Below are 26,968 nucleotides of genomic sequence, written 5' to 3'. Positions count from 1 at the left end.
ACAGAACGCCGTGCGAAGGGCTCGTGTGCCAGCTTTCCGGCCACCTTGCCGTGGGATGGAAACCAGTCCCACGCACGCGTGCTTTAGTTCCCTCCTGTGTAGAAGGCAGGGCTGGGGCCGTGGTCCTGGGTGCAGTCAGAAGGGGAAGTGTTTTGGGTGCTTCCTGGGGGCCGGGCCCTGAGCGAGGTGCCTGCCCCTTGCCCGGTGTGCTTTCCCGGGCGCCCTCTGAGCTTCCCTCCAGCGCTCAGATTCTATGATCCAAGCCCGATTTCAATGGACATTGGTGTCTTGGGATAGGTCACTGTGCGTGTGAGTGTGTGTGGCCTGGTGTGTATGTGTGCATGAAGGTGTGCAGTGCGTGTATGTGTGCACATGCACGCACACATTTAGCGTTCCTGCGTGCGTGCACACGAGTGTCTGATACGTGCAGTTACGTGTGTGTGCACACCAGTGGGGTGCTCTGGTCCATACATATGCCCACGTGTGCACACGCCTAGCACATGTGCGTTATATAACGTGACCGTGTCTGTGCACACATGTGTTTGGCTGTGTAGGTAAGTGTGGTTCGCAAATGGTATGTCTATGTACATAGTACATGTGCACACGAGTGTGGTTCACTGCACGTGTGGGTGTGTCTGGGTGTGGATGTCCATAAGCACGAATCTGTGGGTGTGTGTCTAAAGGAGCCTTGGGAAAGGCTGCTCAGAGCAGTGTCGGTGCGGGGCTGGCTTTCCTGGGAAGGAGGGCTGGTCTAGGCTCCTTGCTGAAGGCTCCTTGGACAGGGGAGCTGCCCAGGACCTCAGGGGACGTCAAGGCCACCTGCCAAACCCTAGGACCCCCAGCAGTGACTGTCAGGAGAATGTTACTGGCATTTGGGGGTGTTCTGTTGCCCAGGACTGCCCACACTGCAGGGCATTCAGTGTCCCTGGCCCGCTAAGCGTGTAGCACCCCTGTCATTGAAAGAACCCCAAACTTGCGGGAAGGGCTGCCCCACGTAAGAAACCCAGGAGCCTCTAACCTCTACCCTCCTGTCCTAGGCACGTGCCAAAGCTCTTGCAAGATCTCTAGCCCTTGCTTGAAGGCAGACAGTGGAGCCTGTGGCCCGGACAGCTGCCCCTACTGCGCCCGGGCGGGGGCAGGGCAGGTGGAGCTCGGCGGCCATGAGATGCCCGACTCAGACAGCGAGGCGGTGTACGAGCTCCCACAAGACGCCCAGCGTGGTGATCTCCGGGACCCCCATAGCCGGCACCGACAGAGCCTGGGGCGGGACGTGGAGCCCAACTCTGTGCTGGCCTTCTGGAGACTCATCTGTGACACCTTCCGGAAGATTGTGGACAGCAAGTACTTCGGTCGGGGAATCATGATTGCTATCCTGGTCAACACACTCAGCATGGGCATCGAGTACCACGAACAGGTAGAGGCGTGTGCAAGGGCATGGTCCCTGGGGCTGGCGGCCCTCTGCCTTCCTCCCTTCCCGCCCCTGTTTCCAGTTTCTTCTGCTTGCTGTGAGCCTGATGGCAGGAAGGACAGGAGGGAGACCCACCAAAGTGTGGGGACTCCGGAGGGTGAAAACCAGTGAATGTCACACAGTTTCTGCATATGGAGGTCGCCCAAGGCAAGGGCAGGATCTGAGCTGGGGGTGTTCTATCTGGGAAGGCTGCTCAGAGGAGGTGGGCTTTGAAGGATTAGTGAGTGGTGAGCATCAGACGTGGGTAGAGCCTCTCTGGAGGGACAAGTCATTGGAAGAGATTTGGGTCTTTGGAGAAGATACAGAGGGGAGAGAAGGTGTTGGGGGATCCCCCAGCCCAGCGCTGGGCTCCCCAGCCTTCACCTGACTGAGTATTTGGGAGTGTGACCGACTGGAGCTGGGTAGGGGCGAGAAGGAGAGGGTTGGTGGCTGTGCCTGGGTGGAGCTGAGGCCTGTCCGGCGGGGAGGGAGGCCATCTGCCGCCGGCCTCCGCTCCAGGAGCCTTGCTGTGAGTGGGGCGGCTGGCTGGATGAGAATGCCCAGCATGGTGAAGAGACTTGAAACCATTGCATTTGAGGGATCGTTCTAAGAACCGGGATGGTTAGTCAGGAGAAGGGGAGGCTCAGCGGGGACAGGCGAGCTGTCTTCAAATATTTGAAGGGCTGTCATGTGGAAGAGGGAGCAGGCTTGTTTTGTGGGACCGATGGCTGCGAGCAAGGGGATCTGGGCTGAGCGGAAGAAGGCTGTTCTCACTCCCAGAGCTGTGTGAGGACACGAAGGCTGGACTGGGGACCCCTCTGCCCTCAGCCCCCCAAACTGATTGGGGGTGGGAGCAGGCCCCACGGGGCCTCCCCACAGGGTTCCTTCCAAAAGGCAGCCCCTTGCCCCAGTGTGGTCTTCTAGGTCACCCCTTTGGCTGATTCTTGGAAAAGTGGGGGGGTACAGTCAGCACATGCTGCCACCACAGGCCCTTCTGTGCTCTTTCCCAGGTGTTCCTGCCTCCCTGAGGCTCAGGCAGGGACTGGGCTCCCAGAACCTGACCTTTCCTGGTCAGGCAAGGGAATGCACTTGCCCAGCCCCTGGTGTGACGGTGACTGACGTGGAGGAGTGGCGAAGGGGCTGGCAACAGTGGCTAGGTGCTTCTCGTGGGGGAGGGCAGGGGAGGGTCTGGGGCGAGGCTGGGGAGCATAGCTCCAAGCCAGGCCTGGAGCTGATGTGAGATGCTCACTTCTCAGAGGGATCCGAGCCCCCTCCCCCACTCTGCTGACCTCTGCTCCTTTTGCGTCTCACCGCTCAGCTCCTAACCCGGCTGCCCTGTCCAGCCAGATGCGCCCCAGCCCCTCCTCCAGCACCATCGCACCTCACCGTGTTGGCGCCCCTTCCTCTAGCCTCCACGCTCCCCCCACCAGGTGGCTCTTTGCGATTCCCTCTTCTGGGAGGTGAGGTGCAGGGAGGGGGCAGGACACCAGCTGCAGTGCCAGCAGGTGGGGAGCACGGCACTGCGGTGAGCGTGTTGTATCTGGGCGCCCGGGGCGTGGGTGTGTGTGCACACGCCCACCCAGCCAGCCTCCTGGGGAGAGGTGCTCCACTCTGCCAGGCTTCTGGGGGCGGCCCGTTCCGCTGTGGGCACCCAGGCGGTGGCCGCCCTCACCTCCCATTACCCTGAACCCCAGCCTCCTCTCCCTCACCCCAGTTCTGGCCAGGGAGGTCCAAGGTCCGTCCCCCTCGGGGGTGCTGCACCCCGCAGTCCGCGCTGGCAGAGGCTGCTAGTGGAGGCTCTGGCTGGGCTGGGGAGAAGCTGAGTCACGGAGACGGAGGGCGGCTGAAGCGGCAGCAAGCAGCCTTTCAGTTAGACGTCAAGGAGGACACCCCCTAGGGGAGGAAGTAAAGGGCATCGGTCGGGGCGCCTGCAGCCTCCCCTTGCCCAAGTTCCTGAGGAAAGCAGGGCACGCCCCCCACCAGACCCTCAGCCGCAGGGAGTCCCCACTCTGTGGTGCTACGGTGTCTGCTCCAGGGAGGAGTCCGTCTCTGTACCTGGCTGCTGCGGGCCCCACGGGGGTGAGTGGGAGTCCCCAGCAGGCCCGGCAGATGACAGACTGCTGCCTGGCGGCCTCAGGCTCCAGGGTGCTGAGAAATCCTAGAAGCAGCCGTGGCCCTGTGCTCACGGACACTGCGGCGGCGGGAACGTCCTGCCGTCCTGCCCTCCTGCCCTCCTGCCGTCTGTGCCTCGGAATCTGAGCAGGCTGAGGGGAGCAGGCTGGGGAGTCAGGAGATGCAGGGGCCGAGAGACAGAAACACAGAAAGGGAGATGGAGACCAGGAGAGAGGGTCTCAGAGGGCAAGGCGGAGACCTGTGGGGACAGCGGCAGGCATCAAGACGGGGAGGACCGAGATGCAGGGACGTGAGGGACCTAGATAGGGAGGGGGAGATGGGCACTCGGGGAGGAGATGAGGACAGATGGAGGCATAGAGACATAGGGGTGACAGAGACAGAGAGATGGGGAGAGAGAGCTGACGACAGAGAGTGAGGCCCAGATGCAGACGAGGACATGCAGGGGAGGGCTAGGGACACAGGCTCAGATGCAGCCTCCCAGCAGGGGAGGGAGAGCCACTGGAGGAAGAGAGCCCGGGGGAGAGTGGCAGCGCATGCCAACAGGCAACGAGGTGTCCCTGCAGCACCCTGAACAAAGGGGTTGTGTCCATCGATCCTGGTATCGTGTCCTTCCCCAGCAAGGAGCCCAGCCCTCTTTCCTGCCCATTGCTGCTGCCCTGCTCAGGCCTGTCCTCTCCCACCGTCACCTACCTTACCCTCAGTTTCCCTGCTGGGGATGGTGACACCCCTCTTGCCCCTCTCTACCAGCAGAGGAAGCACCCGTTTTGTCACACCCCACCCTACCCATGCTGTCCACACCCTCCTGCTTCCCCATCCCTTAACCCACTGGCTGGTGAGAACTGGCAGGACTGTTTCTCCCAGAAGGACTGGTGAGGAGGACAAAGACAGGACACTGAGGAGGGAGCAACTTGAGGACATGTGCCTTGAGGATGGAGGTGTGATCTGACGGAGGGCAAGCACGTGTGTGCCCCCCATCTGTGAGGGGGCAGAACATGGAGCAAGGAACTTACTGTGATTTATCCATTCCTCTCTATCCATCCATCCATCCATCCATCCATCCATCCATCCATCCATCCCACACACATTTCCTGCACATCGGAGTTGGGGGAAAACATCCTGATTTGTGGCATTTATAGCGTTTGCCAATTACCATGGTGTAAATGCTGTCGTCAAGCTAGCAACATGACGTCACTGAATGCGGGGTTAGGAAGAGACATGTGCCCACACTGGGCCTAGGACACTGCGTCCTTCCTTTCAGAGAGGTCACCAGCAAGTGAAAGGTCACATTTACGTGATGCCCTAGGCGCTCAGAGAGGAATGTGTGGAGTAGTCCGGGATCCAGACTGGGGGAGGCATTCCGGGAGAGCCCCATGCAGGATGTGATCTGGGAGCTGAGTCTGAAGGAAGAGCAAGGCGTAGCCAGTGAAGGGGGACGTGGAGGGCACCATATGGGGGAGGGTCAGAGGCACCATCCACCGCACACCAAAACTGAGAGATTTGTAAGGAGTTCCAAAGGAGTGGGGCACTGGGTGGGGGCTGGGATGGACAAGTGACAAGAGACTGGTTTGGAAAAAAATTCAGGGCCAGGTCCTGAGAGGCACAGGAAGGAGTTTGAACTTTTTCCTGAAAGCGTTAGGTTCCCAAAAGAGGTTGTAGGCAGGTCAGTGATACGAGCAGGTTTGCGTTCTGTCAAAAGTCCTCTGGAGCCAAGGAGGGAAGCCAGGAGGCAGGGAGGCCGATGAGAGGGCTGCTGCAGTGGCCCAGGCAGTTCCCGCATCTCTGTCCCTGGAAGCGGAGGGAAGAGGGCCAGGGAGAGCTGGCTGGTGGCTGGATTTGCAGGACTCCACACCAGTTGGAGATGTGGGGGAAGGAAGCAGCAAGGACGAGACCAGGTTCCTGCTCGGGATGGGAGCCCTGGGCCTTGAGCAGGATGTTTGAGACATCCTGTGGGACATCCCGGGCCATAGCTAGCAGGTTGCTGGAGCTCTGAAGCTCTGGGTCTGCCTCTGCCTGGGTCTTCCTGGGGGCCAGGCTGCTCCAGGAGGAAGGAGGGTGCGGGGAGGGGTCTTGGGGGCACAGGGGCTTCCTAATCCCCCCTTCCTGGCTCTGGGGTGCTGAGGGCAGGCTGACTTGGTCTTCTAGAAGAGGGACAACAAAGTGAGCTGGAGGAGGGGCATGGGGCCCAGCGGTCTCCTGGGCTGCAGATGAGAGAGAGGCAGGGTCCTGAGTGGACCACCACTCCGGCCAGGAGAGGACAGGGCTGGTGATGATTCTGCTCCTTGCTCAGATCCATCCTGTCACTCTAGTTACATGTCCAGGGAGGGTTTCTATTTATAAATGAGTGAGGTCAGCTGTTCAAGGCGGGGGAAGCTGGGGATGGAGTGGGGTAGGGGGTGGGGGAGAATCCAGATGTGGCAGGTTGTACCTTTGAGGGCCCTCACAGACTCCTTTGGGATCCTGCCGAAAACTGGGGACTCTCTCCCCAGAAAACACACACATGCATGGACACCCCCAATTGCAGCCTTTGAGGACAAGGGTTTATGGACACCTCCCACCCCAAGCCTATCCCTTCGGCCTTCCAGGAGTTCTTGGACTCCAGACAGAGGAGCCCTGGCTCAGGAACGGACGCTGCAGCCAAGCAGGACATTGGGGGAAGATCCTTCTAGAGCTGCCCTGGCCCCAGATTTCCAAAGTCTGTCCAGATGTAGGGGGGACATGGGTGTTCTTTTGGAGACGGCTGGCTAACGGGGTGCTCATATTCCTTCAGGCATCCTCTGGCTCTAGGCTCCCCCAGTTCAACAAACACCCCCTGTGCTCAGCACGCTAGAATAGAAGAACAGAATGGCAGGGGGCGGGGGACGGAGCCAGAAGCAGCGGAGAAATTTAGGTTCTAGCTGAAGAGTTCTGCTTCATGGACGGATATGCCAAACGCCTTAAGGGAGGCTTCTGGGGACAGAGGAGAGAGGCTTACACCCAGGTGAGAGCTTAAAAAGACTCCACAAATGAGGTGGCTTTTGAGAGCGGTCCTGGAAAGACAGGCGGGAGTGGCAGCCAGGGCAAGGGGTGGAGAGGTGTCGGTGGAAGGATGAAGGGGAATTCGGGCAGCCTGGCCTGGAAGGGCACAGGGGGGCATGGGACACTCTGAAGGACAGTCAGTGCCTCCCCCTCCCCCACCCGAGGTCTCTGAGCAGGAGCGATGTGAGTGGGGGGCGTGGTGTGGAAGGAAGCCTGAGATTCCAGTGGATGCCGATGGGCAGGGTCGAGGGAGGGGCCCAGAGGCTATTTCTGTCCCTCAGATCAGAGGCAGTGAGGGCCCCAAGTACAGTGGTGCTGGAAAGAACGGGGTGGGGGCAGCAAATCCATTGGCAGGGTCTGTGGGCCCGGCACTGCTGTGGGAACTAAGAGGGCCCACACAAACCCTAGATAACGCCCAGGTTCCAAGACAGAATTCTGGAGGGAGGTGGAGCCGGCCGTCGGGGAAGGGGCAGGTTTGGAAGAGGGGGTGAGAGGGTTTGCCTTTGAGCTGGACGCGGGCTCTGGGGGACGCTATCGGGCAGGTCGGCTCTCCGGGTGAGGAGCCAAGGGCTCAGAGGGAGCTTGAGTAATGTCGTCCACACCCCAGTGACAGCTGCGGGTGGGAGTCGGGGAGCTGGGGAGACAGTGGGTCTGACTGAACTCAGGGAGAAAGGCAGCAGGAGAGGAGCCCTAGGCGGGCAGGAGGTGGGTCAGGGAAGTCAGGGGCACTGGCAGGTGGGGCCGGCAGCAGGCTCGGGTGCTGCCCTGGCATCCGCGAAGAGGGGGGCTTGGAAGAGTGTCTGGAGAGAGCTGGGGTGCTACGGCCTGAGGTTTGGGGGGACTGGGCCTGCACTCACAGGGGGGTTTCTGATCTGAGGCCAGGAAAGGAGATTGGAGGGGTGAGGGAAACAGGGGTAAGTGATGGACAAGACCGGGGCCCGGAGGTGTGGGGTGTGTGTAGAGGGGGTGCAGGTGCAGGCGGAGGAGGGGAGGAGAGGAGAGTAGGCTGCGGGTCGCAGAGCTATTTATGGGGAGGGCAGTGGAGCCCCCTGTAGCAGGGGCCAGGTTGGGAGTGGGGACGGGGGGGGAATAGAAGGCGGCAGCAGAGGGTGGTGAGGGAAGGTGGAGAGCTGCTGTGAGGCCCCCGCTGGCATTGCCCTGTCTAGTCAGCACAGGCTCGTGACGAAGCGACACTCAGCCATTCCTCAGCCACGGCAGAGGCGGAGGGAGTGGGGACTCCCCTGGGCTGGGGCCGGCCCTGCAGGCGCACCCTGAGGTCCGTGGCAGGAGGGCAGCCTTGTGGTGGTCCACCAGGGGCTCCGGCAGAGGGGCGGGTGAGGGGCAGGGGCCCCAGCTCCAGAGGCTGACGTCGCAGGGCCTTTGGGTCGGCTGGCCCTGGGCTGAGTGAGCGCTGGAGGTGCACTGTGCCTACTCTGCTTGGGCGTTTACTTGGGGCGGCTTCGAGGAGCTGGCAGGAGATTGTGGGGAGGGACTAAAGCCACCCCTGGTTAGGGGGCACCCGGTCCAGTGGGCATGAGGGGCTGGAAGGAGATCTGCATGGAGCTCCCGGGGCTCTGCAAAAAGCAAGGCCACGACCTGTATGGGGAAGCCTGTGGGCTTTCCTGGAAACCACCTGCCACCCAGGTGTCTCCTGACTTCCCTTGGAGGAGGAGGAGGGGAGAGGTCCCAGTGACCTTTACCCCATCACTGAGGCCCCACCTGGACCTCCCCTCCCGGCTGTGGGGGTGCAGCAGGCAGGACTGTCTAAAGCCGAGGTGAAGTGAGCCAAGGAGTCAGAATTGGGGAGCAGAGATTTCCAGGTCAGCGAAGCTGTGGGAGCTGAGGAGCTGAGGGTGTGGGGGTGCTTGGGCAGGGCTGGGGTGACTCGTCCGAGCCTCTGCTCAGCGGCTGCCCTGCTCGTCCTCCCCTCTTGCCTTCCCTGTGTGCCCGAGCCGGCTCCCAGGCCTCCTGCCCGGACCGCTGCGGTATCCCCCAAATTGGTCTCCATCTCTCCGTCTCTCCTAGCCATCAGCATGCTGACAACGCTGCAGCCAGATTAATCTTCTTAATACACCGCTCTGCACATCTCTCCCCTCGCCCTCAAAGCCCCAGTGGCAGCATTGTGGGCAGAGGCAAGCCCAGCCCGGGGTGGGGAGCAGAGTCAAGGCCATCCTGCCTGGGCCCTGCTGACCTGGCAGCCGTGTCCCCCATGGACCCCTTCCACCCTCTGGGAGAACCGCTGGATTCTTGGTCTCCGTGCAGTCCTTTCTCTGCACCTGGGCTCATGCTGCCATCAGCCGGGGATGCCCTCCATGGGGTTCTTCTCCGCACTGACACTGGCCTCAGCTGGGTTTGAGCTCCTGGGGTGCTCCCGGTGTTTGTCCCCAGCGTGGTGCTTGCTGCAGCCTTGCAGGTGTTCTGTTCTGCCACGTGTGAGGCCCGCTATCACTGTCAGTGCCCATGGGGCTGCCTGAGTGTGGCTCCGGGCTGGGTGTTTTCACGGTCTTTAACTCCTGCGTTCTTCCGAGCAGCCTGGCCATGAGGTGATGCTACCCTGCTTAGCAGAAGAGGCCACTGGGGATCAGAGTGGTTAACGGACCTGCCCAAGGTCACACAGGTAGAGAGTCTTAGAGCTGGCAGGCCTCCCACACTCCGGTTTAACCCCACGCTTTGATCGCCAGCGTGCTGCACACAGTGGGCCCGTTAAGGGTTGGACAATGGAGGTGCTATGGGTTTCAGGGGATCCTGGTGCTGGGAAGTCTGGAGGAGCTTATGGGGAGCTATAGTTGCTCCACGGTGACAGGCTGGGGGGAGGGGACGTGTTGGGAGATGGGGCATTTACAGTTAGCATCTTCCCAGAGAAGAGCCTGGGTCCCCCGGTGGGAGAAGCTCAGGCTGCCTGGCCTCAACTTCCCAAAAGCCCCCACAGGGCCTTGATGTCTGTGAACAGAAGGGAGGATATGGTCCAGACCTGAGAAGGGACCTGCTGGCAGCAGGAGTGAGTCAGGGAGGGGGCTGGTGCCCAGCTGATGGGCCTGGGTGTGGCTGCACGGGGTCTCTCTTGGAGGATGGGGGTGCACAGCGTGGGAAGATGCAGGGGAAAGTGCGGGCAGCCCTTGCTCTGTACCTTCCTAAGCAGTTCCATCAGGTCACCACACCACTCGGAGCCTCCGTTTACCTGGCTGTCTCAGAGCCTGGGAGGAAATGAAATCCTGGGAGGGAGCAATCAGCCAGGGCTGCGTCCCGGGAGGGGACCTGCAGAAGTCGGCTCCCTCCCCTGCCGTTTGCTGCCGCAATGGCTGTGATCATGGCCCTGGTCCCTGGGGCAACCGTGTTGCTAAGATTGTGTCTCTGTGTCTTAGTCCTGCGTTTGCAGAACATTCCCAGCCTCCAATTTAGTAACTTGGGCAGAACTGTCTAGGGGAGGAGAGCTTTTCCCATGGATTATGAGGGGATACCGGGGCCCCGGGAGGAAATAGGCATCGCCCTGAGGTGTGTGCAGGGAGAGTGCGTGGGAGATGGAGGGCGGGCTGAGGCACAGTGCCCAATTCTCCTTTCCCCCTGCTGCTCCAGTCCCAAAGCTGCCTGGAGGGGTGAGGCGGGGGCTCCAGCTTTTGCTGCCACCTCCTCAACCGGGACTGACGATGCAGGCCTTGGGGGAACCCCACGCTGTCTTTCTGATGAGGCTGCCGGTTGGTGGCAGGTGTCCATGAGCTGAGAGCGATCAGGCACAGACGGCTGCGACCCCCTTGGATGCCGTGGGCTCATCAGGAAGTGCTGGGAGTACCCTCTCCACATACCCAGTGCTGGGTGTGCTTTTAAGAATCACTGGTGGAGTCAATATAAGATAGCAAAAGCTACTGTTTAAAAATGTTTTCTTTATTTTTATTTTTGGCCCTCTTTTTTGAGGCATCATTCATATGCCGTAAAATTCACCCATTGTCAGTGCACCTCAGCTGTGTTTTCAAATCAACTTGTTCTTTAATCATACATCTAAGTTCATGTGAAATATAATTTTACACACTTTGGAAGGCACATCGTGAATTCAGTCCATCCGTGTGCCTGGATTCACATGCCCCTTGCTGTTACCCGGCGTGGGTTTGAATCCTGACTGCCTAGTATTATCAGGGGTTAGAACGAGCTGGGATTGGGTCCCACTCCCTGGTTGTCCTTGTGACTTTGAACCAGCCATTCACCAACTGTTGACCTTTCTGCTCATCTGTGAAGCGAGGGTGCCAGGGCTGCTGTGTGGATGGCGTGCAGTAAGACACAGGGCGAGCCTGGGAACCCCCCAAGAGTTCCCCTGTGTGTCTGTGCTTATCACCTTTATCCAATCCAAGGATGGACAGCTGGGCGGGCGGCAGAGGGACGGGGAGGCAGGCTCGCTGACCACGGCTCCCTGGCAGACTGGACTTGGGAGCACAGAGTGGGGATCCAGTTCGTCAGGAGGGGTCTGAGCCCTGAGCTTTGTCTGCCCCTGACAACGACCCTTCCCCACCACCTGCACTGCACTAATGCTGGAGGGACCCAAGGTCCTATCTCTCTGTGACCCCATTCACTAGGTCAGGTGGCCGTGCCCCCTCCAGCCCCCACTTGCAGGCGGGGGAGCACGGACTTGCTTGGGATCTGCTGGACCCACGGACTCCTCGCCACACTGGCCCCCACAGCTGGCTCTCAGCCCTGCCTGCTGACCCTGGCTCTGCCCTCCGGGGCTGCCGTTGGAAAGAATCCAAGCACCGGCTGAGAGCTTCTCCCCTTCTGAGCAGCTTCTGACCCCAAACCCTCCTCACTTGCTGGTCCGAAGGCTCTTCCTTCCAGGTCTCCCCACCTCCTACCCCGGCTGGCCTCACAAAGTCAGACCATTAGGATACATTTGGTGGCGTCCAGGCCTGGCTCCATGCTTGGGTGACCTCCCTGGGCAGCCCGCCAGGTGAGGCAGCTGGGCAAACAGGGGGACGTGGCTGATGGACTAAGGGCTTCATCGGCTTGTTTATTTGAACTCAGACTTCTTGGGCCGCTTTGAAACTTGGGCTTTTGGGTGATGGAGACACCCCATTAGGTAGGCAGTGGGCTCCACGGAGCCAACCATGTCTCCCCCTGCATCTCCAGGCCTCAGCCCAGCCCTGCCCCTCTCTTTGTCCCCAGACATGGCTCATGCCTGTGCTCCATCCTGTGATGCCTTCTGCGCCCCTCTCCCTGGGGAGACCCCACTTAAACCTTCGGAGTCCATTTCAAGGGCTGCCTCCTGACTAAGGCTTTCCCAGGGTGTTCCTCCTTTGCCGTCTCTCCCTTAGACTCTTGGATTTACTGTCTGGAGAATTTATTTTGGCATCTGAGTATCTAAGGCCTCTCGTGGATATTCAGCTATTTTGTGTACAACCTGTTTCCAGCGAGACTCTGGGCTCCCGGGAGGCAGGAAACATAGTGGGCATGTTTTAGCAGCTGCTTTAATACCTGATGCATTGCTAGGCATACAGTAGGCACTTAATATTGACAGAAGGAAGGTGGGGGAGGTGACTAGTGAGCTGGAATAGCAGAAGTTCATCATTTCTGATGACCTCTCGAGGATGTGTCCTTGGTCCCTATCTCAGAGCCCGGGTAGAAGCATAGAAGTCAGTTACCGCCCGTGTTGCATGTTCGGCCAGAGAGGCCGAGACTCTCGCTGCAGGTCACACAGTAAATCGGCAGAGAATAGGCTGGGAATTAACCCAGGTGCCCTAGTCTCAGGTAGCAGCGCCAGGTGCCTCCTGGTCTATGAGAGCCCTTCTTGGAGTCTCCCTTCTGCCCATCAGTATGTTTGCACGCACATGAGTGTGTCTGTGTGCGTGTGCCTGCTTGTGCGTGTGTTTGTGAGCGCACGTGTGTTTGTGTGTGCTGTGTGTGGGGGTGTGCAGTGTCTGCATGTGTCTGGAAGGAGCCAGCGTAGCCAACAGTTGTCCAGGAGAAGGCTGCCAAGTCCACAGAGTAATCGTAGAGCACGTGTGACTTTGCGTGTTACTGTGTGTCTGGGTACTCGTGTGGGGCCTTGGCAATCACGCTCTGATGTCGGCCAGCGTCACCGTCCTGCTGGCCGTGGCCTGCCGAGCTGGCGTGGCAGCACAGGACGAGCTGGCTGTCAGGGGTCCTAGCAGGAGGTGGACAGAACCTAGAGCTCAGGCTTCCTGCAAGCCTGAGACCCAGAGCAGGGATTTTGTGCGGCGGCTGCCCCGAGTGCATTTCCTCATGGACCCTTTGGGGGAGGGTCCCCCTCCAGAGCCTGGTCACCCCCCACAACCACTGCCCCCCTGCCCCCCCCAGCCTCAGCTAGCTATTCCCGCGACCCCTCTCCCGGTGGCCCTCTGCGAGGGAGGACAGGGATGAGGGGCTCAGGGATGACCCTCGGCTGCTTCCTGCCCCGCCCTGCCCTCCAGCCCGAGGAGCTGACCAACGCTCTGGAAATCAGCAACATCGTCTTCACCAGCCTCTTTGCCCTGGAGATGCTGCTGAAACTGCTGGTGTACGGCCCCTTTGGCTACATCAAGAACCCCTACAACATCTTCGATGGTGTCATCGTTGTCATCAGGTGTGACTGCCCCTCCACGGCGCCTCACCTGAGGAATGCCCGTGGGGTGGCTTGGGTGAGATGCCACTCAGCCTGTCCCTCTGGGGCGGAGGGGTCAGGAGTCAGGCCCCCCCGACCCGCAGGCCCTGCTGCTCCCCCAGTGGCGGGTGATCCCCTCCATCGGCCCTACCTTGCCCAGGCCGAACTTGGCCTTGCGTCTCCTTTGGCCAGACCCCTGTGCAGTCTCCTCTCTCCTGTCTCTACCTCTTGCCCTTGACCCCATGCAGGCCCGGGGTGAGTGAGCACTGGGAGCTGGCTTTGCAGAGGAGTTGAAGGAGGTGTGAGGCCCGGCCAGCTGTCCGTGCACGCAAAGTGCTTGGAAACCATCTCAGACACCCGCAACTTGCTTTAGGGTTCCCAAGACTCTGGGAAAGTGCTCTGTCCCCCTAGGCCTGGGGCCAGGAGAGCTGCTTTATTGCTTTCTGAAATTGGCTTTAGATTTCATTAGAGGAGAACAAAGCAACTATTCCATAACGGCATGCCATTGCATTGGCCTGAATTTGGGAGAGCGCTCTCCGCTGCCAGGGTGTGATCGTGGGCCCGGAGGGGGGACAGGGCTGGAGCTGTCACCTGCATCCATCTCAGGGGCTCCCCTCTGGAGCCCCAGGGGCCCCCTGCCCCCCGCCCCCTCAGGCCATGCGGGCGTGCCCGGGTCCTCAGACGCGGCCAAGGCCCTCTCTAACGGAGGGGTCAAGGAGGGCGAGCGCGCAGGGGCTCAGGCTCCTGCCGTCCTTGCAGCGTGTGGGAGATCGTGGGCCAGCAGGGGGGCGGCCTGTCGGTGCTGCGGACCTTCCGCCTGATGCGGGTGCTGAAGCTGGTGCGCTTCCTGCCGGCGCTGCAGCGGCAGCTCGTGGTGCTCATGAAGACCATGGACAACGTGGCCACCTTCTGCATGCTGCTCATGCTCTTCATCTTCATCTTCAGGTGCGGGCCGTGCGCGTCTGCGCCTGCGCCGGCGGGGCGGGGCGGGGCCGAGGGCTGGGGCCGCTGCCGCCCTGACCCCCGCTCCTGGGGCTCCTGTGTCTCCAGCATCCTGGGCATGCACCTCTTTGGCTGCAAATTCGCATCGGAGCGGGACGGGGACACGCTGCCGGACCGGAAGAACTTCGACTCCCTGCTCTGGGCCATCGTCACCGTCTTTCAGGTGCCAGGGTAACCGGTGAGGGTGGACGGAGGGAGGGGGGTGCAGGGGAGGCGGCCCCGGCAAAGGCCCTGACCCCCAGCCTCCGCCCCAGATCCTGACCCAGGAGGACTGGAATAAGGTGCTCTACAACGGAATGGCCTCCACGTCATCCTGGGCTGCTCTGTATTTCATTGCCCTCATGACCTTTGGCAACTACGTGCTCTTTAATCTGCTCGTCGCCATTCTGGTGGAGGGCTTCCAGGCGGAGGTAAACTTCCCTGCCCGCAGCAGGCCACTGCGGTTGGCCTGGGAGGTCTTGCAAAAAGTGCCCATCAGGCTAGGCATTGGGGTGGGAGTGGGGGTGCGGGGCCAGGGCAGAAGGCTCCAGGTCTCAGGCAGCCCCTCAGCCCTGGGGAGACAGGGTGGTTGTGGGGGAATCCCTGGGGCCAAGGTTAGCTGCTGAGGGGGCTTCGGCATCCAAGTGGGCTAGACCCTTCCCGGGGAGCTGGAGAAGTTGGCAGAAGGGGCAGCTGGATCTCGAGCACAGGTACTCTCGGGGACATCTGGAGGGGACCCATCTGAGCTGAGGGCTGGGGGAAGCGTGTGTGCAAGTCAGCTGAGCTCTAGCCGAGCTGATGAAGATGCCACCGGGGCCCAAGCAGGGCTAAGCTGCCCAGGGTGAGAAATGAGCCCAATTAGCGGCAGGCAGGGCAGAGACAAGCGTCCTATTTCCAGCCCAGGCTCCATCACCTTCGTCACAAGCAGCGTCATCAATTAATATTGATTCACATTGATCCTGCCCATGCTGTGCCAGGCCTCAGCTTCTGCCTGAAGGGCAGCACGCCGTCCCTCTCCCCCGACTCTGCCCCTCTCCCCCGAGCTGCGGGCCGGCCCAGCCTCCGGGCATCGTTCACAGGCAGGTTGACCCAACCTAGAAATGCTCCAGGTTGGGCGTAGAGCAGCTCTTGGTCCAGTTCTCTCCGGGTGACCCGGATGGAAACTCCCGCTGCGGCCGGGTCTATAAATACTCGGCACACGGTGGAAAAACAAAAATCTATTTTCCGACTCTTTCCCAGCCTTGCGAGGGAGGGCCGTTCCCCATAGGCCGGCTGGGCTGGTGGGGTGCGGGTGGCTGTCCCACACCGGCCTTTTCCTGCTGCCAGCCTCGCAGATTCTGTAGTGATCCGTGATGGCATTTCCTCCCACAGGGTGGCAGCGAGGGCAGCTGGCGGGGGAGGCGCACCCTGCCGTTGGGGATGGCGGAGCCTGTTGTGAGGGGAGGGACAAGGCACCTACTTGGGGCTTCCCTGGGGCCTGAAAAGTGAAGGGGTGCCACCGTGCTCCCAGAAGAGCCAGGGTCTCTTCGGATACCCACCATGCTCAGCCACTGCTCTCAGCCTGTGGGCAGAGGCGCTGATGGGGATGGGGGCCCTGCAGCCCCTTCCAAACCACCGTGCCCGACCGCTGAGATGCCCTCACAAAGATACAGGAGGAACTCCGTGGAGGAAAATGGAGAACACCCCGAGACTATTTCCCTCCCCTCAGCTGGGTGGTCAGCTGCCTCGCAGGCCTAGAGGTGCCCGTGCAGACAGCCCCCTCCCCACCGCCGCCCCTCCCAGCAAACACCTTGTTAGATGGAGTGCTGCCGGCCTGGTTGCTAGGCAGCCGCGAGGTCTGCCTGGGAATGAAGGCAGGTCACTCCGGCCCTGCTGGGGGCCTGTGGCTGCCCCAGCTTGAGGGGGGCGGGGTAGGGCCTGGGGCCACAGCGTCCTCAAGCGGCAGCGCAGCACACAGGTGCCTCTAGGAGAGGGTCCCACTCAGGGCTTGGTGCTTCAGGCCTGGGCTTCCGGGATGGAGAAAAGATGTCCAGATCAATGCCCCCCTGGGGAGGACGGGGGAGGCAGGGGCATGGCCCTGGAGTGACCACAGGAGGGGCTGGACCAGCTACCCGCTGTCCTGCATGTGGGGGGGCCAACACCAGGGTGGGGGAGGGGAGGGTCGGTCACTCCATGCCAGTGACCTGAATGCGTCCAGAAACACCTGCCCTCTAGTGAACGAGTTTCAGGGGGTTGCACATGCGGCTTTGAGGGAGCCCCACGATCTGGCAGGAGAGGCTGCTTTTTGCTATTGTGACACACAAGGCAACCCCCCTCGGTAGAGGAAGTGGCCACCCCCATTTTGTTGGGCGGCACTAGCAGGAGGGCTCAAGGGTAGCCCCTGGCTGGCCTTGCCACCCTGCCAAGAGGTAAGAGGGAGGAGCCCCAGGGGGCTGGGCTGGCTCGGCTGTTGATTTCCCGACTGCGGGGGGCAGTGCCCTGAATCCCTGTATAGTTATCATCCACACACTTAATTAAATGAACAGGCGGCAGGCCCTGTGTGAGGCCATTAATTGATATTAAACAACATCATAGCTGTCATCCCCATGTTACTTGTCACATCCCATCCCAGTGGGAGCAGCTGGACCCGGTCTGATTTGGAGGGACACAGGCTGAGCGTGTGGGAGTGGGGAGGCCTGTTCCAGCTCCCGGCCTTCAGCCCCCTCCCAGCCTCTGCCTCCAGCCCCTCCTCCTCGCCATCCCTCTCCGCCCAGTCCCCAAGCCCCCTGCCAGCATGGGGCTGGAGACTCAGGGCTGGAGACTCAGGTGCGAGGCCCAGATCCACCTCTTATTCTCTGTGCCTTGTGGCAGTTGTCTCAGCTTCTCCAAGCCTCGGGTGTCTCCTCTGAGATGGCATGGGTGGTCCCTCCTTCCCACCTTGCGAGAGGCGAGCTGGTATTAATAAGGCAGTTTCGGGAGGGCTGGCACGCCCCCAGTGAAGGGTAGCTGTCGTTATTTGGATTATTGGGGGGCACAGTCTCCTTCCCTGCCCTTCTCCCCATCTTCCTGGCCTCTGCCCTCACCCTTCAGATTCATTCTGGCCTGAGGGCCTGTGGTTGAATTCTGGAAGGCCGTTCTGTCCCCTTTCTCCTCCTCCCCTAGCCCCCGGTGTCTTGTCCCCCTCCCACCCTGCCCAGTTTGCACCATCCTTTTCTTCACCCTCTTTGGACACTGTTGATGTCTGAAAGCCCGAGCGCCTGTGACCAGCGCCCATCCCCTGCCTCCCCGTCTCCCTGTAGGAAATCAGCAAACGGGAAGATGCGAGTGGACAGTTAAGCTGTATTCAGCTGCCTGTCGACTCCCAGGGGGTAGGTACGCGATCATGAGTCGGCATGCCCTCCTCCCCGTGCCCTGTGCCCCCTCCACTCTGCCTCCCCGTCTCTGTGCTCGTGTTCACGCTCAGCTCCTGTGCAACTGTGGTAGCTGTGGTGGTCATTGGTGTCGTGAGGTTTGCTTCGATTTTAAGTCCCTTCCCCCGCCGAGGACATGGAGAGGGGGAGCCTCCTTGCCTCTGCCCCCATCAACCTGCCAAGGGCACCGTTCCCGTCCCCCGCTGGACCGGTGGAGGGGCGGGAGAAGGAAGGGACTTAGAATCCTCTGTGTGCACGTGTGGGGGACACCGTGTGTGCGTGCCTACACTGAGGTCCCCGAGGAGTCCCAGCCATCGGACCTCCGTGGACTCGGGATCCGTGGCCACAGACCGTGTTCCCCCATCTCTCTCCCCTCCCCCTTGCCCTGAGCCCCTGTTGGAGACCCCACAAGCTGCCTCAGCTCAGGACAAGTCTGTGGAGGATGTGAGGGTGGAGGTGCCTCTGGCCGGAAGGTACCAGAATTTTAAATCCGCTTCTGAGTCTCTGGCCCCCTGACCGCCTGGGAGGCCCAGCAGGTATTCGGGGACATGCTCCTCCTCTGGCCCCCACGCTGAGCCTGTGCTCTGCCGTTCCCTGCACTGGCACTGGAATTTCGGGCCGGAGCCAGGATCCCCGCGGGACCCCACGGTGCTGTGCGTCCCGAGCAGCCCCCTGGAGATCCCGCTCGATAATTAAAAGCCTCGTTAGGGATGTAAACTGAGTTAATGAAAATGATCCCCTGAGATGCCAATTACGCAATATTTATGTCCTTATCAAAAGTAGCAATCAAGTATTTCTTAATAACTTCTTAAGGAGAAGTATGTAATTACTGGGGAACCTACTGACCTGCTAAGAAGGAAAAACTGCCCCAGAGACAGGGACAGAGGTACAAATGGGGCCAGGGGAAGGGGCGGGGTCTTGGGAAAGACGAGGGGAAGGAGCAGAGGGCCTCAAGTGGCATCTTTGGGCTGAGCTGCTCTGTCTGGGGTCTTTCAATCACCTTCTAGGGTCCGCAGGTCTGAGGCCCTGGGGGGAGGGCAGCCACGGAAGGAAAGCAGAGGGCACAAATTGGAGTTTAGGCTCTAGGGACCATCTCACTTAGGTCCCCAGCTCCCTCTGGCCTCTGCCACCCACCCACCCGGCTCACTCTCCCTTCTCCCCTCAGCCCTTCGTGGAGCCCGTCCCAGCCAGGCTGGTTGTGTTGTGGGCTCTGGCGTGAGCCATGGCCTTCTCTGAGGTGTGCCTGGGGGGAGGCAGAGGTGTCGGGGGCCCTGGGGAGCTCTGGGCCCCACGCCTGGGTGGTCTGGCCTGTGCCAGTGCATGCCTCGTGCTGTGGTTGCTGGTTCCTGTAGCCTCTGTGTGGTGTGTGTGTGTGTGGAGACAGGAACACCTCAGTCCATCCCACTAACCCCTGCCCTGCCAGGGTCCTAATGGCCCGCTGCTCCCCTACCCTAGGGAGATGCCACCAAGTCCGAGTCAGAGCCTGATTTCTTCTCACCCAGCCTGAATGGCAATGGGGACAGGAAGAAGCGCTTGGCCTGTGAGTATCTATCCTGGGGGTGCGGCCCCTGGCCCTGGGCCAGCCTCGGGTGGACTCAGGGTCTCTCCCTCTCTCCGCCAGCAGTGGTGTCCCTGGGGGAGCACCCGGAGCTGCGGAGGAGCCTGCTGCCACCTCTTATCATCCACACGGCCGCCACACCCATGTCGCTCCCCAAGAGTTCCAGCACCGGCCTGGCCGAGGTGCTGGGCCCCGCCTCCCGCCGCACCAGCAGCAGCGGGTCTGCTGAGCCAGGGGCGGCCCATGAGATGAAGTCACCGGTATGGGGGGCATGTGGGTGCCGGACAGTGGGAGATGCGCAGATGTCAGGAGGGAAAAGAGGAGGGAATTGGACAGGCCCCGGGGGACAGCCTCTGAGCCATCAGCTGGACAAGCCCCAGGAAAGTCAGTAGGGCTAGAAATGCAGGCAGGTGTAGGGCTCTGGCCTCGGGGGCAAAAGAGCCGTGTTCTAATCCTACTCTTCCGTCCCTTAACTCAGTGATCTTTTGTGAAACTCAACCTCTGAGTTGCATTTTGGAAGTTGGGGGGGGTCCTTATCTTCCTAATAGTTCATTGTAAGAATCGTAAACCCCATGCAGTTAATGACCGTGGACCAGGCCCTGTTCCAGATACTGCTCCCAAATGTTCTAAACACCCTGAATCCTCATCGCAACCCTATGAGGAAGGTATCGTGATTCTCCCCATCTGTAAGATGGGGATCTGAGTCTCAGATCACCAGACTGATTGGTGGGAAGTTCTGCAGTGAGCCGGTGACAGAGCCAGCACTTTAATCCAGGAGCCGCTGTCGCGGCCTGTGCCCCTGCTGTCATTGCATACTGTCAGTCGTCTAAATGAGGAGTAGGTACTAGAGTCAAGGCTCACATACAGATGAGGAACTGAGGCACAGAGAGGTTTAGTAACTTGCCAAAGGTCACACAGCTGGTTGGAGTAAGAAATCTGCAACCAGGCGTCTGGGCCAGGGCTCCTGCTCACACCCCTGTACCTGATGTGATGCGGAAGGGGCTCACGGGAGACAGCGTGCATGGGAAGGGGTGCAGGCCTGTGAGGTCTTGGTGGTGACCGCCCTCTTCTTGGCTCCCCGCCCCCCCCCAGCCAAGCGCCCGCAGCTCTCCACACAGCCCCTGGAGCGCGGCAAGCAGCTGGACCAGCAGGCGCTCCAGCCGTAACAGCCTGGGCCGTGCCCCCAGCCTGAAGCGGAGGAGCCCGAGTGGGGAGCGGCGGTCCCTGTTGTCAGGTGAGGGCCGAGAAAGCCAGGACGAGGACGAGAGCTCGGAAGAGGAGAGGGCCAGCCCAGCAGGTAGCGACTGGCGCCCCGGGGGCTCCCTGGAGCGAGAGGCCAAGAACTCCTTCGACCTGCCAGACACGCTGCAGGTGCCCGCACTGCACCGCACGGCCAGTGGCCGCAGCTCAGCCTCCGAGCACCAGGACTGCAATGGCAAGTCGGCCTCGGGGCGCCTGGCCCGGGTCCTGCGGCCCGACGACCCCCCACTGGATGGGGATGATGGCGATGACGAGGGCAACCTGGTGAGGCCCCTGTGGGCACAGTGACCTCTCACCCCTGACCTCGAGCGAGGGGAGCTGTGCCTGACCTGGCACGGGGCTGGACCACCCCCTCCTGGCTCTGTGGCATTCAGGGAGTTACCAGCACGCCCCATCACACCCCAGGGATCTCAAGGGGTGCCAGCCAGAAAGCGGAGCCCCAAACGGCCCCTTTCCTCCCTATGTCCACCCCGCCGAGCCCCAGATCCTCATCATCGCGGGGCTGCGGCACTGCGGTCCTTCGTGGCTGTGAATGGTTTCGGGCAGATGCGTATGAATCTTTCATGGCCCTCCCCCTGTGACTCAGAAATACCCATCACTCATCTCTCCAAATGGATGCCCTCCCCTGTCCCCCTTTCTCATCTCGACCTCATCACAAGCCTTGACTTCACACCCGCCCTTACCCATTCACCCCTCCCCGGGGCCCCTCACCACCACCTTGAGCCCTGGGGATGGAGCACAGGGACCCAGGACCTCAGGGTTAGCACACAAGGAGAAAGGGACCAGTGTCTGCTGGTCCCAGGTGTATCTTTGAACAGACAGCTGGGATGGGGACAATGTTTGATAATTGATACAGCTTCCAAGCCCCACGGGGAGGGAAACAGGGAGGGCAGGTGGGGCCGGGCTGGAGACAGAGAGGATAAAAGCAGACTGGGAAGGGGGGGTGCAGGGGAGGATGGGTGAAGATGAGCGAAGTGAGTGATGCTCAGGGGATGAGAAGGGGCTTAGAGGGAGATGGGGGGGTCTTAGGAATCAAGGAAGAGAAGCATGGCAGAGGGCTGAGCTGAGCGGGAGAGACTAGACAGGGCATGAGGGCCACGGAGCTGCTGACGAGGAGCAGGGTGGGCCCGGGGAACTCGGGGACTGGGCCCTGCAAATGAGTCCTGTGACCCTTCTACAGAGCAGAGGGGAGCGGATGAGAGCGTGGATCCGAGCCCGGCTGCCTGCTTGCTGCCGTGAGCGAGACTCCTGGTCCGCATACATCTTCCCTCCTCAGTCAAGGTGAGCAGGGGGTCCCTGACCTCTCCTCCTGGGAAATGACCCTGTGACAGCATCCCAGGGATGCTAGAAATGTCCCCTGGCCTAGGGGCAAGTGAGAGAGGGGCCCTGGGTTGGGAGGGCCCAGGAGGGGGAGAGGCTGCGGGGCAAGGACTCTCACTGCTGCCCTGCTCGCCCCCTGCCCAGCATTTGCCTGTCTTCCAGCAGGTTCCGCCTCTTATGTCACCGAATCATCACCCACAAGATGTTCGACCATGTGGTCCTTGTCATCATCTTCCTCAACTGCATCACCATCGCCATGGAGCGTCCCAAGATCGACCCCCACAGTGCTGTGAGTCACCAAAGACTAAACTCGGTGGCTGTTCAGTGCCTGCTGGGTGCCAGCCCCCTCCAGGGTTAGCGCTCAGAGAGCCAGCCAGGCGGGCGAGGAGGCCCAGAGAGACATGGAGGGAGGGGACCAGGAGTCTCCTTTAAGGCCTCCCTGCCTGGCACTCTGGGCTGCCTCCCATGTCCCTCTCCTGCCTCTGCCTCTATTTCCCTTCATTGGTACAGCAGCCCAGCCGGGGGGTGGGGTGGGGGCTGCTCCTTACCTGGGTGAAAAGTGAGCCCTGTGGCTTCCCAGGCACAGCACGTGCTCGGGAGCCAGAGACCCAGGGGCCCAGGTGTGAGTCGGCGAGTGTTGGGGTGATGCGAACAGCAGGAGAGGCCCCGGCTGGGCTGAGTGGTCTTGCTTCCCCTGCTCCCTGCAAAAGGTCTGGGTTTCGCCCATGACCTCTGTGCTGCTGGGGGGAGACGTCCTGCCCAGAGTACCTCACGGGCAACGGAGAGTGGGAGAGAGGGAGATGCCCTTCGCTCCTCTTGGTCCTGCCAGGTCACAAAAAAGTAGGTTTTCAGGCATGTTAGTGGGGACACCGGTCACTTCTGCTTGGCTGTGAACCTGTTAGTCCCCCTCAGATGGAGAGGAAGGGCCAGAGGCCTGAGTATGTGGACGTACTCCCGGGGTCCCAGCCCCTCTTCGGGACGGGCCCCACTGGCTCTGGCAGCTGTCTCTCCCCAGCCGGGCACCGTGGGCCCTGACCCCAGACAATGTTTGCCCCTCACAACATCTTGCCCCACTTGCTCAGAGTGACCCCCCACCTCTCCTCACCGCCCCCCACCTTGCCATTCAGACTTCAGCACTCTTGGGTTTCTAGTCCCCATTAGGGTGGGCTCCAGCCGGGCCAGGGTGGGGATGGAGGGACCCTTTGGAACGGAGGGCCGGCCTGGGAAGAGGTGGCTGAGGGGAGCACCCCTGGGGCTTGTGTGGGGTGAGAACAAGAACGGCTGGTCCCATGGCCCCGTTGTCTGCCACCTGCCCAAAGCCTTGCTGCAGGGCCCTCTGCCTCTGTCGCCACATCTCACCCCCCCATCAACCCCTCCACCTCTCGCTCTGTCCTGTGCCTGCTTCTCTCTTGCCCTTCTTCCATTTCTCTCTCTGACACTCACGCTCTACCTGATACCTTTCTGGCCCTCTCCCCCCGGCTCCTGGCCACCCAGGGATGGACCCCCCCAGATAACAGGGGACCGGGTCACCTTCTTTCCCGCCCTGCCCCCATGAATATGGTGCCAGGGGATACACAGGCTCTAGTTGGGCTCCTTGCTTGCCCTGTGGCTCCATTTCTGGGCCACGTAGCAGGAAAGCAAGTGCGGGGAGAAGGGCGGAGAGTAGGATAAGGGGGGTCAGAGATCCAGGTAAACCCTGCTCCAGTTGTGAGGGTTTCTGAAATACGGGGCTCAGATGACAGCACTGTTGGGGCACGTTTCTCCTTCCAGGCCATTCGGGGGGCGGGAGGCAGTGCTGTTCAGACTGTCCACAGAGCTGCAAGTGAGTCAGGGGGCCTGGTGCTGGTTGTGTGTGTGTGTGAGAGAGAGAGAGAGAGGGAGAGGGAGAGCTCTGGGGAGAGGAGGTTGTCTGCCTTGTTGGGGAAGGTGGGGGCCATTTTCCCGAGTCAAATGTTGGAGGCAGTTCCTGGCTTCTGTATGCAGAGCAGCCCGGGCCACGGAGGGGGTCCTAGTGGGCGACACCTGCCTGCTGTCTCTTGCAGGAACGCATCTTCCTGACCCTCTCCAATTACATCTTTACTGCAGTCTTTCTGGCAGAGATGACCGTGAAGGTGATGAGGGGGTCGGTGTTGCTTTGGGGCTCTCTGGTTCCTGGGGGGCGCGGGGGGGTTGGTGAGATTGACCACAGTCGGAGCGCAGGGCTGGGGACCGCAGGGCGGCGGCGGCGACAGTGATGCGGCGGGCGTCCTCAGGTGGTAGCGCTGGGCTGGTGCTTCGGGGAGCAGGCGTACCTGCGCAGCAGCTGGAACATTCTCGACGGGCTGCTGGTGCTCATCTCCATCATCGACATCCTGGTGTCCATGGTCTCCGACAGCGGCACCAAGATCCTGGGCATGCTGCGGGTTCTGAGGCTGCTGCGGACCCTGCGCCCACTCAGGTGCGCCCCGGCCGAGCGTCCTCCTCAGGGCCACCTCCGGCAACCCCGCAGTGCGGCGAGAGCCCCACGGGTCCCCGCTTCCTGCCTGTGACCCCCACAGGACAGGCTGCTCGAGGCTACCGTGCCCCCGACCTGGGGCAGGCCACAATATAAGAGGCCGTGGGCAGGGCCCTCCTATCCTTCAGCTGAAGCTCTCCCTTGGGTCGCACCATTGAGGGTGGCCGTCCTCCCTGGTGAGGTAACAGACTCCTGTCCCCGCCTTCACACACCTCTCAGGGACCACCCACCAGCCAACTCCGCTGACAGGGAATCTGCTCTTTCAGGAGACCCGCCCACGATCACCCTCCACCCCCACCCCACTCCCATGTCAGAACTTTCCACGGACGGGGACAATACTGACTGACTAGCGATGATCCCCCTCCCACCTCCTCCCCCTCCTTGCCTGCACCTTCCATGCCCCCTACAAGTCGGCCTCGCTGTCCCCACGACACACTGCATCTCTGAGTCCCACCTCCCTTGAGTTGAGTCCCTACCCCAACCCCATCAGGTCATACTTTGACATCTGGGAGCGGAGGGGGAGCTGGGAAGGGTTGGGGGTATCCGCATCCCGTCTGGAGAGATGGGCTGGGAGTCCCCATGGCAGGCACCCCGTGCAAAGAGGAGTGTTCTGCACGTGAAGCCCAGAAAGCCAGAGCCCAGGATGGGGACCGGTGAGCCCAGATGGGGGGCGGGGGCAGCAGGGCAAGGGACAAGGGAGCTTCTGAGCTGCGGGAACCCCTTTTATTCCCCTCCGTCCCTCCCCAGGGTCATCAGCCGGGCCCAGGGGCTGAAGCTGGTAGTGGAGACGCTCATGTCCTCGCTGAAGCCCATCGGCAACATCGTGGTCATCTGCTGCGCCTTCTTCATCATTTTTGGCATCCTGGGGGTGCAGGTTTGTGGGGGGTCTGGGGGCCAGGGGGTGCTGGAAACCCAAGGAGTAGCCTTCCTCTTGGCCCTCGGCTGCTGAGACTCAAGCTGCTGCTGCTGTCTTTATTCCAGAAAGGAATAAACGGGGACACTTCCCTCGAGGCCCTAGGCCTCAGGCCCCTTTGCCTCCTGGGCGTTTTGGAGAAAACGAGGAGCCTAGAAGAAGTCCCCAAAGGGGATGAGGGCCTCAGGGAGGCTGCTGACCTGTGGCAGCTGCAGACTGCTGTTCCTGCCCCCCTCCCACCCTGCGCTCTGGAGGACAGACGCGGCGCTGGCCTGGTCTGCTCCGGGATCCCCTCCCCTCCCTGCTTGCACTCAGTGGGCTGCCCGCCAGGCCCGGGGAGCCAGGGCCCAGACAGCTGGGCCAGGTTAGCGGCGAGCTGGCAGGCAGGAGGGTGCAGACCCCAGACGAGGCAGGAAGTGGGGGCTGCCGGGGAAACTGGGCCTCTGGCCCAGGGAGGAAACTGGCTCGGGAGGAAAAAAAGATCAGGAGCTGCCTGCAGGATTCAGCAGGCGCCCCCAGGAGCCGGGGAGCCCCTCCACCCAAGCCTTCCAGAACCCCTAGCTCCAGCTGTTTCGGCTTCAGGGTAGACAGCCGGCTGTCTGGACGGCGGGGGAGCTCCTGGGTGGCTACCGCCCCTCCCGTTCCCGTCCTTTGGCTTCCAGGAGTGTCCTCTTTGCCCCGGGGAGAGGGCTGTTCCTGGTTTCCTTGAATTCTCTAGCCCCAGGGACCAGGCTGGGGTACATTTGCCAAAACTGTGTGGTGCCTCTTGGCACACCCAGTGCCCCTTCCCCTTCCCTCACTTCCAGCCAGCTCGGATGAGCAGAGGGAACCATCGGGAGCCCAGTCCTGGGCTTTTCCAGTGGACTCAGGTCCATCGTCAGCTGCTTGCCCAGGCCTCCTGGTCCTCCTGACCCTCCCTTCCCTTCCCCACCCACAGTCATAGCCTGGTCTGTTCTAGAATGAGGGCAAGCTTTCCAGTCAGAAATACCTGAGTTCAAGCCCCCTTTCTGCCACCTACTGGTTATTCAACCCTAGCGGAGTGTGAACTCGCTACTCAGCCTTCGTTTTCCTCATCTGTAAAGTGGAGTCCGCAATAGCTAGCCTTAAACCTGGCTGCTTGGCCCCTCCCCAAAAGCATCTGATTCAGTGGGTCTAGAGTGGGCCCGAGAGTTTGCATTTCTAGCATGTTCCTAGACGATGCCGATGCTGCTGGTCCAGGGACCCTACTTGGAGAGCCACTGACTTCTCCCTTTGTAGAAAACCAATGACCCTTCCCCTCCCCCCATCCTTCCCAGGCACCTGCCCTGCTGACCTTTTCTCCTTCTCTCGGGTCTCTGCTCCCAGGAGCCCAGAGGAAGGGGTGCCTGCAGGGGAGGTTCCAGTCGGTGTTCCCCCGACCCCACCCCACCGCACACCGGGTCCTCAGCCAGGGTGTGCCCGGAGCTCTTGGGCCCCAGGGCTTATGTGGGAGAGGTGGGGCTGGGGAGCTCAGGGCTTCCTGCGGCAGCCACGGCTCACTCAGTTCTGTGTCTGGGCATGTGTGTGTCTAGCTCTTCAAAGGGAAGTTCTTCGTATGCCAGGGCGAGGACACCAGGAACATCACCAACAAGTCTGACTGTGCCGAGGCCAGCTATCGGTGGGTCCGGCACAAGTACAACTTTGACAACCTCGGCCAGGTGAGCTCCATGCTCCAAGGTGGGGGTGGGGGTGGTGGTGGCGGTGGCAGGCGTCAGGAGAGGATACGAGTCCACGCGTCCCGATGCACACAGGACGACTGACTTGCCAGGGCCTCCGCTTCGTCTGCGGGTGCGTGGGTCATCCTGGTATTTCCATGGAGAGTCGGGGAAGGATGCAAGGAGATGATGTGTGTGTCTGCTT

At 61.2% G+C, this 26,968-nt stretch overlaps 1 protein-coding gene across 36 annotated transcripts in view; it reads left to right on the top strand.

The window, feature by feature from the left end:
• The window catches only part of CACNA1G (calcium voltage-gated channel subunit alpha1 G), a 62,480-nt gene that overhangs the window by 16,335 nt on the left and 19,177 nt on the right, over positions 1–26,968 (top strand). For 11 of the 36 annotated variants that reach the window (XM_034640725.1, XM_034640731.1, XM_034640726.1 and 8 more), the window contains 15 exons: positions 1,038–1,414; positions 13,006–13,157; positions 13,935–14,120; positions 14,226–14,340; positions 14,432–14,587; positions 17,435–17,503; positions 19,001–19,085; positions 19,167–19,363; positions 20,196–20,627; positions 21,544–21,644; positions 21,846–21,972; positions 23,726–23,794; positions 23,936–24,120; positions 24,925–25,051; positions 26,641–26,766. In XM_034640725.1, the coding sequence (XP_034496616.1) occupies positions 1,038–1,414; positions 13,006–13,157; positions 13,935–14,120; positions 14,226–14,340; positions 14,432–14,587; positions 17,435–17,503; positions 19,001–19,085; positions 19,167–19,363; positions 20,196–20,627; positions 21,544–21,644; positions 21,846–21,972; positions 23,726–23,794; positions 23,936–24,120; positions 24,925–25,051; positions 26,641–26,766 (2,504 nt within the window). The remainder of the gene's footprint in view (positions 1–1,037; positions 1,415–13,005; positions 13,158–13,934; positions 14,121–14,225; positions 14,341–14,431; positions 14,588–17,434; positions 17,504–19,000; positions 19,086–19,166; positions 19,364–20,195; positions 20,628–21,543; positions 21,645–21,845; positions 21,973–23,725; positions 23,795–23,935; positions 24,121–24,924; positions 25,052–26,640; positions 26,767–26,968) is intronic. The other 25 variants (XM_034640745.1, XM_034640733.1, XM_034640740.1 and 22 more) reach the window with 6 other exon arrangements.

This window comes from Ailuropoda melanoleuca, chromosome 13, assembly GCF_002007445.2.
Source record: "Ailuropoda melanoleuca isolate Jingjing chromosome 13, ASM200744v2, whole genome shotgun sequence".
Classification (NCBI taxonomy): domain Eukaryota; kingdom Metazoa; phylum Chordata; class Mammalia; order Carnivora; family Ursidae; genus Ailuropoda; species Ailuropoda melanoleuca.
The sequence above is the reverse complement of the archived record's forward strand: the minus strand, read 5'-3'. Positions and strand labels throughout refer to the sequence as shown.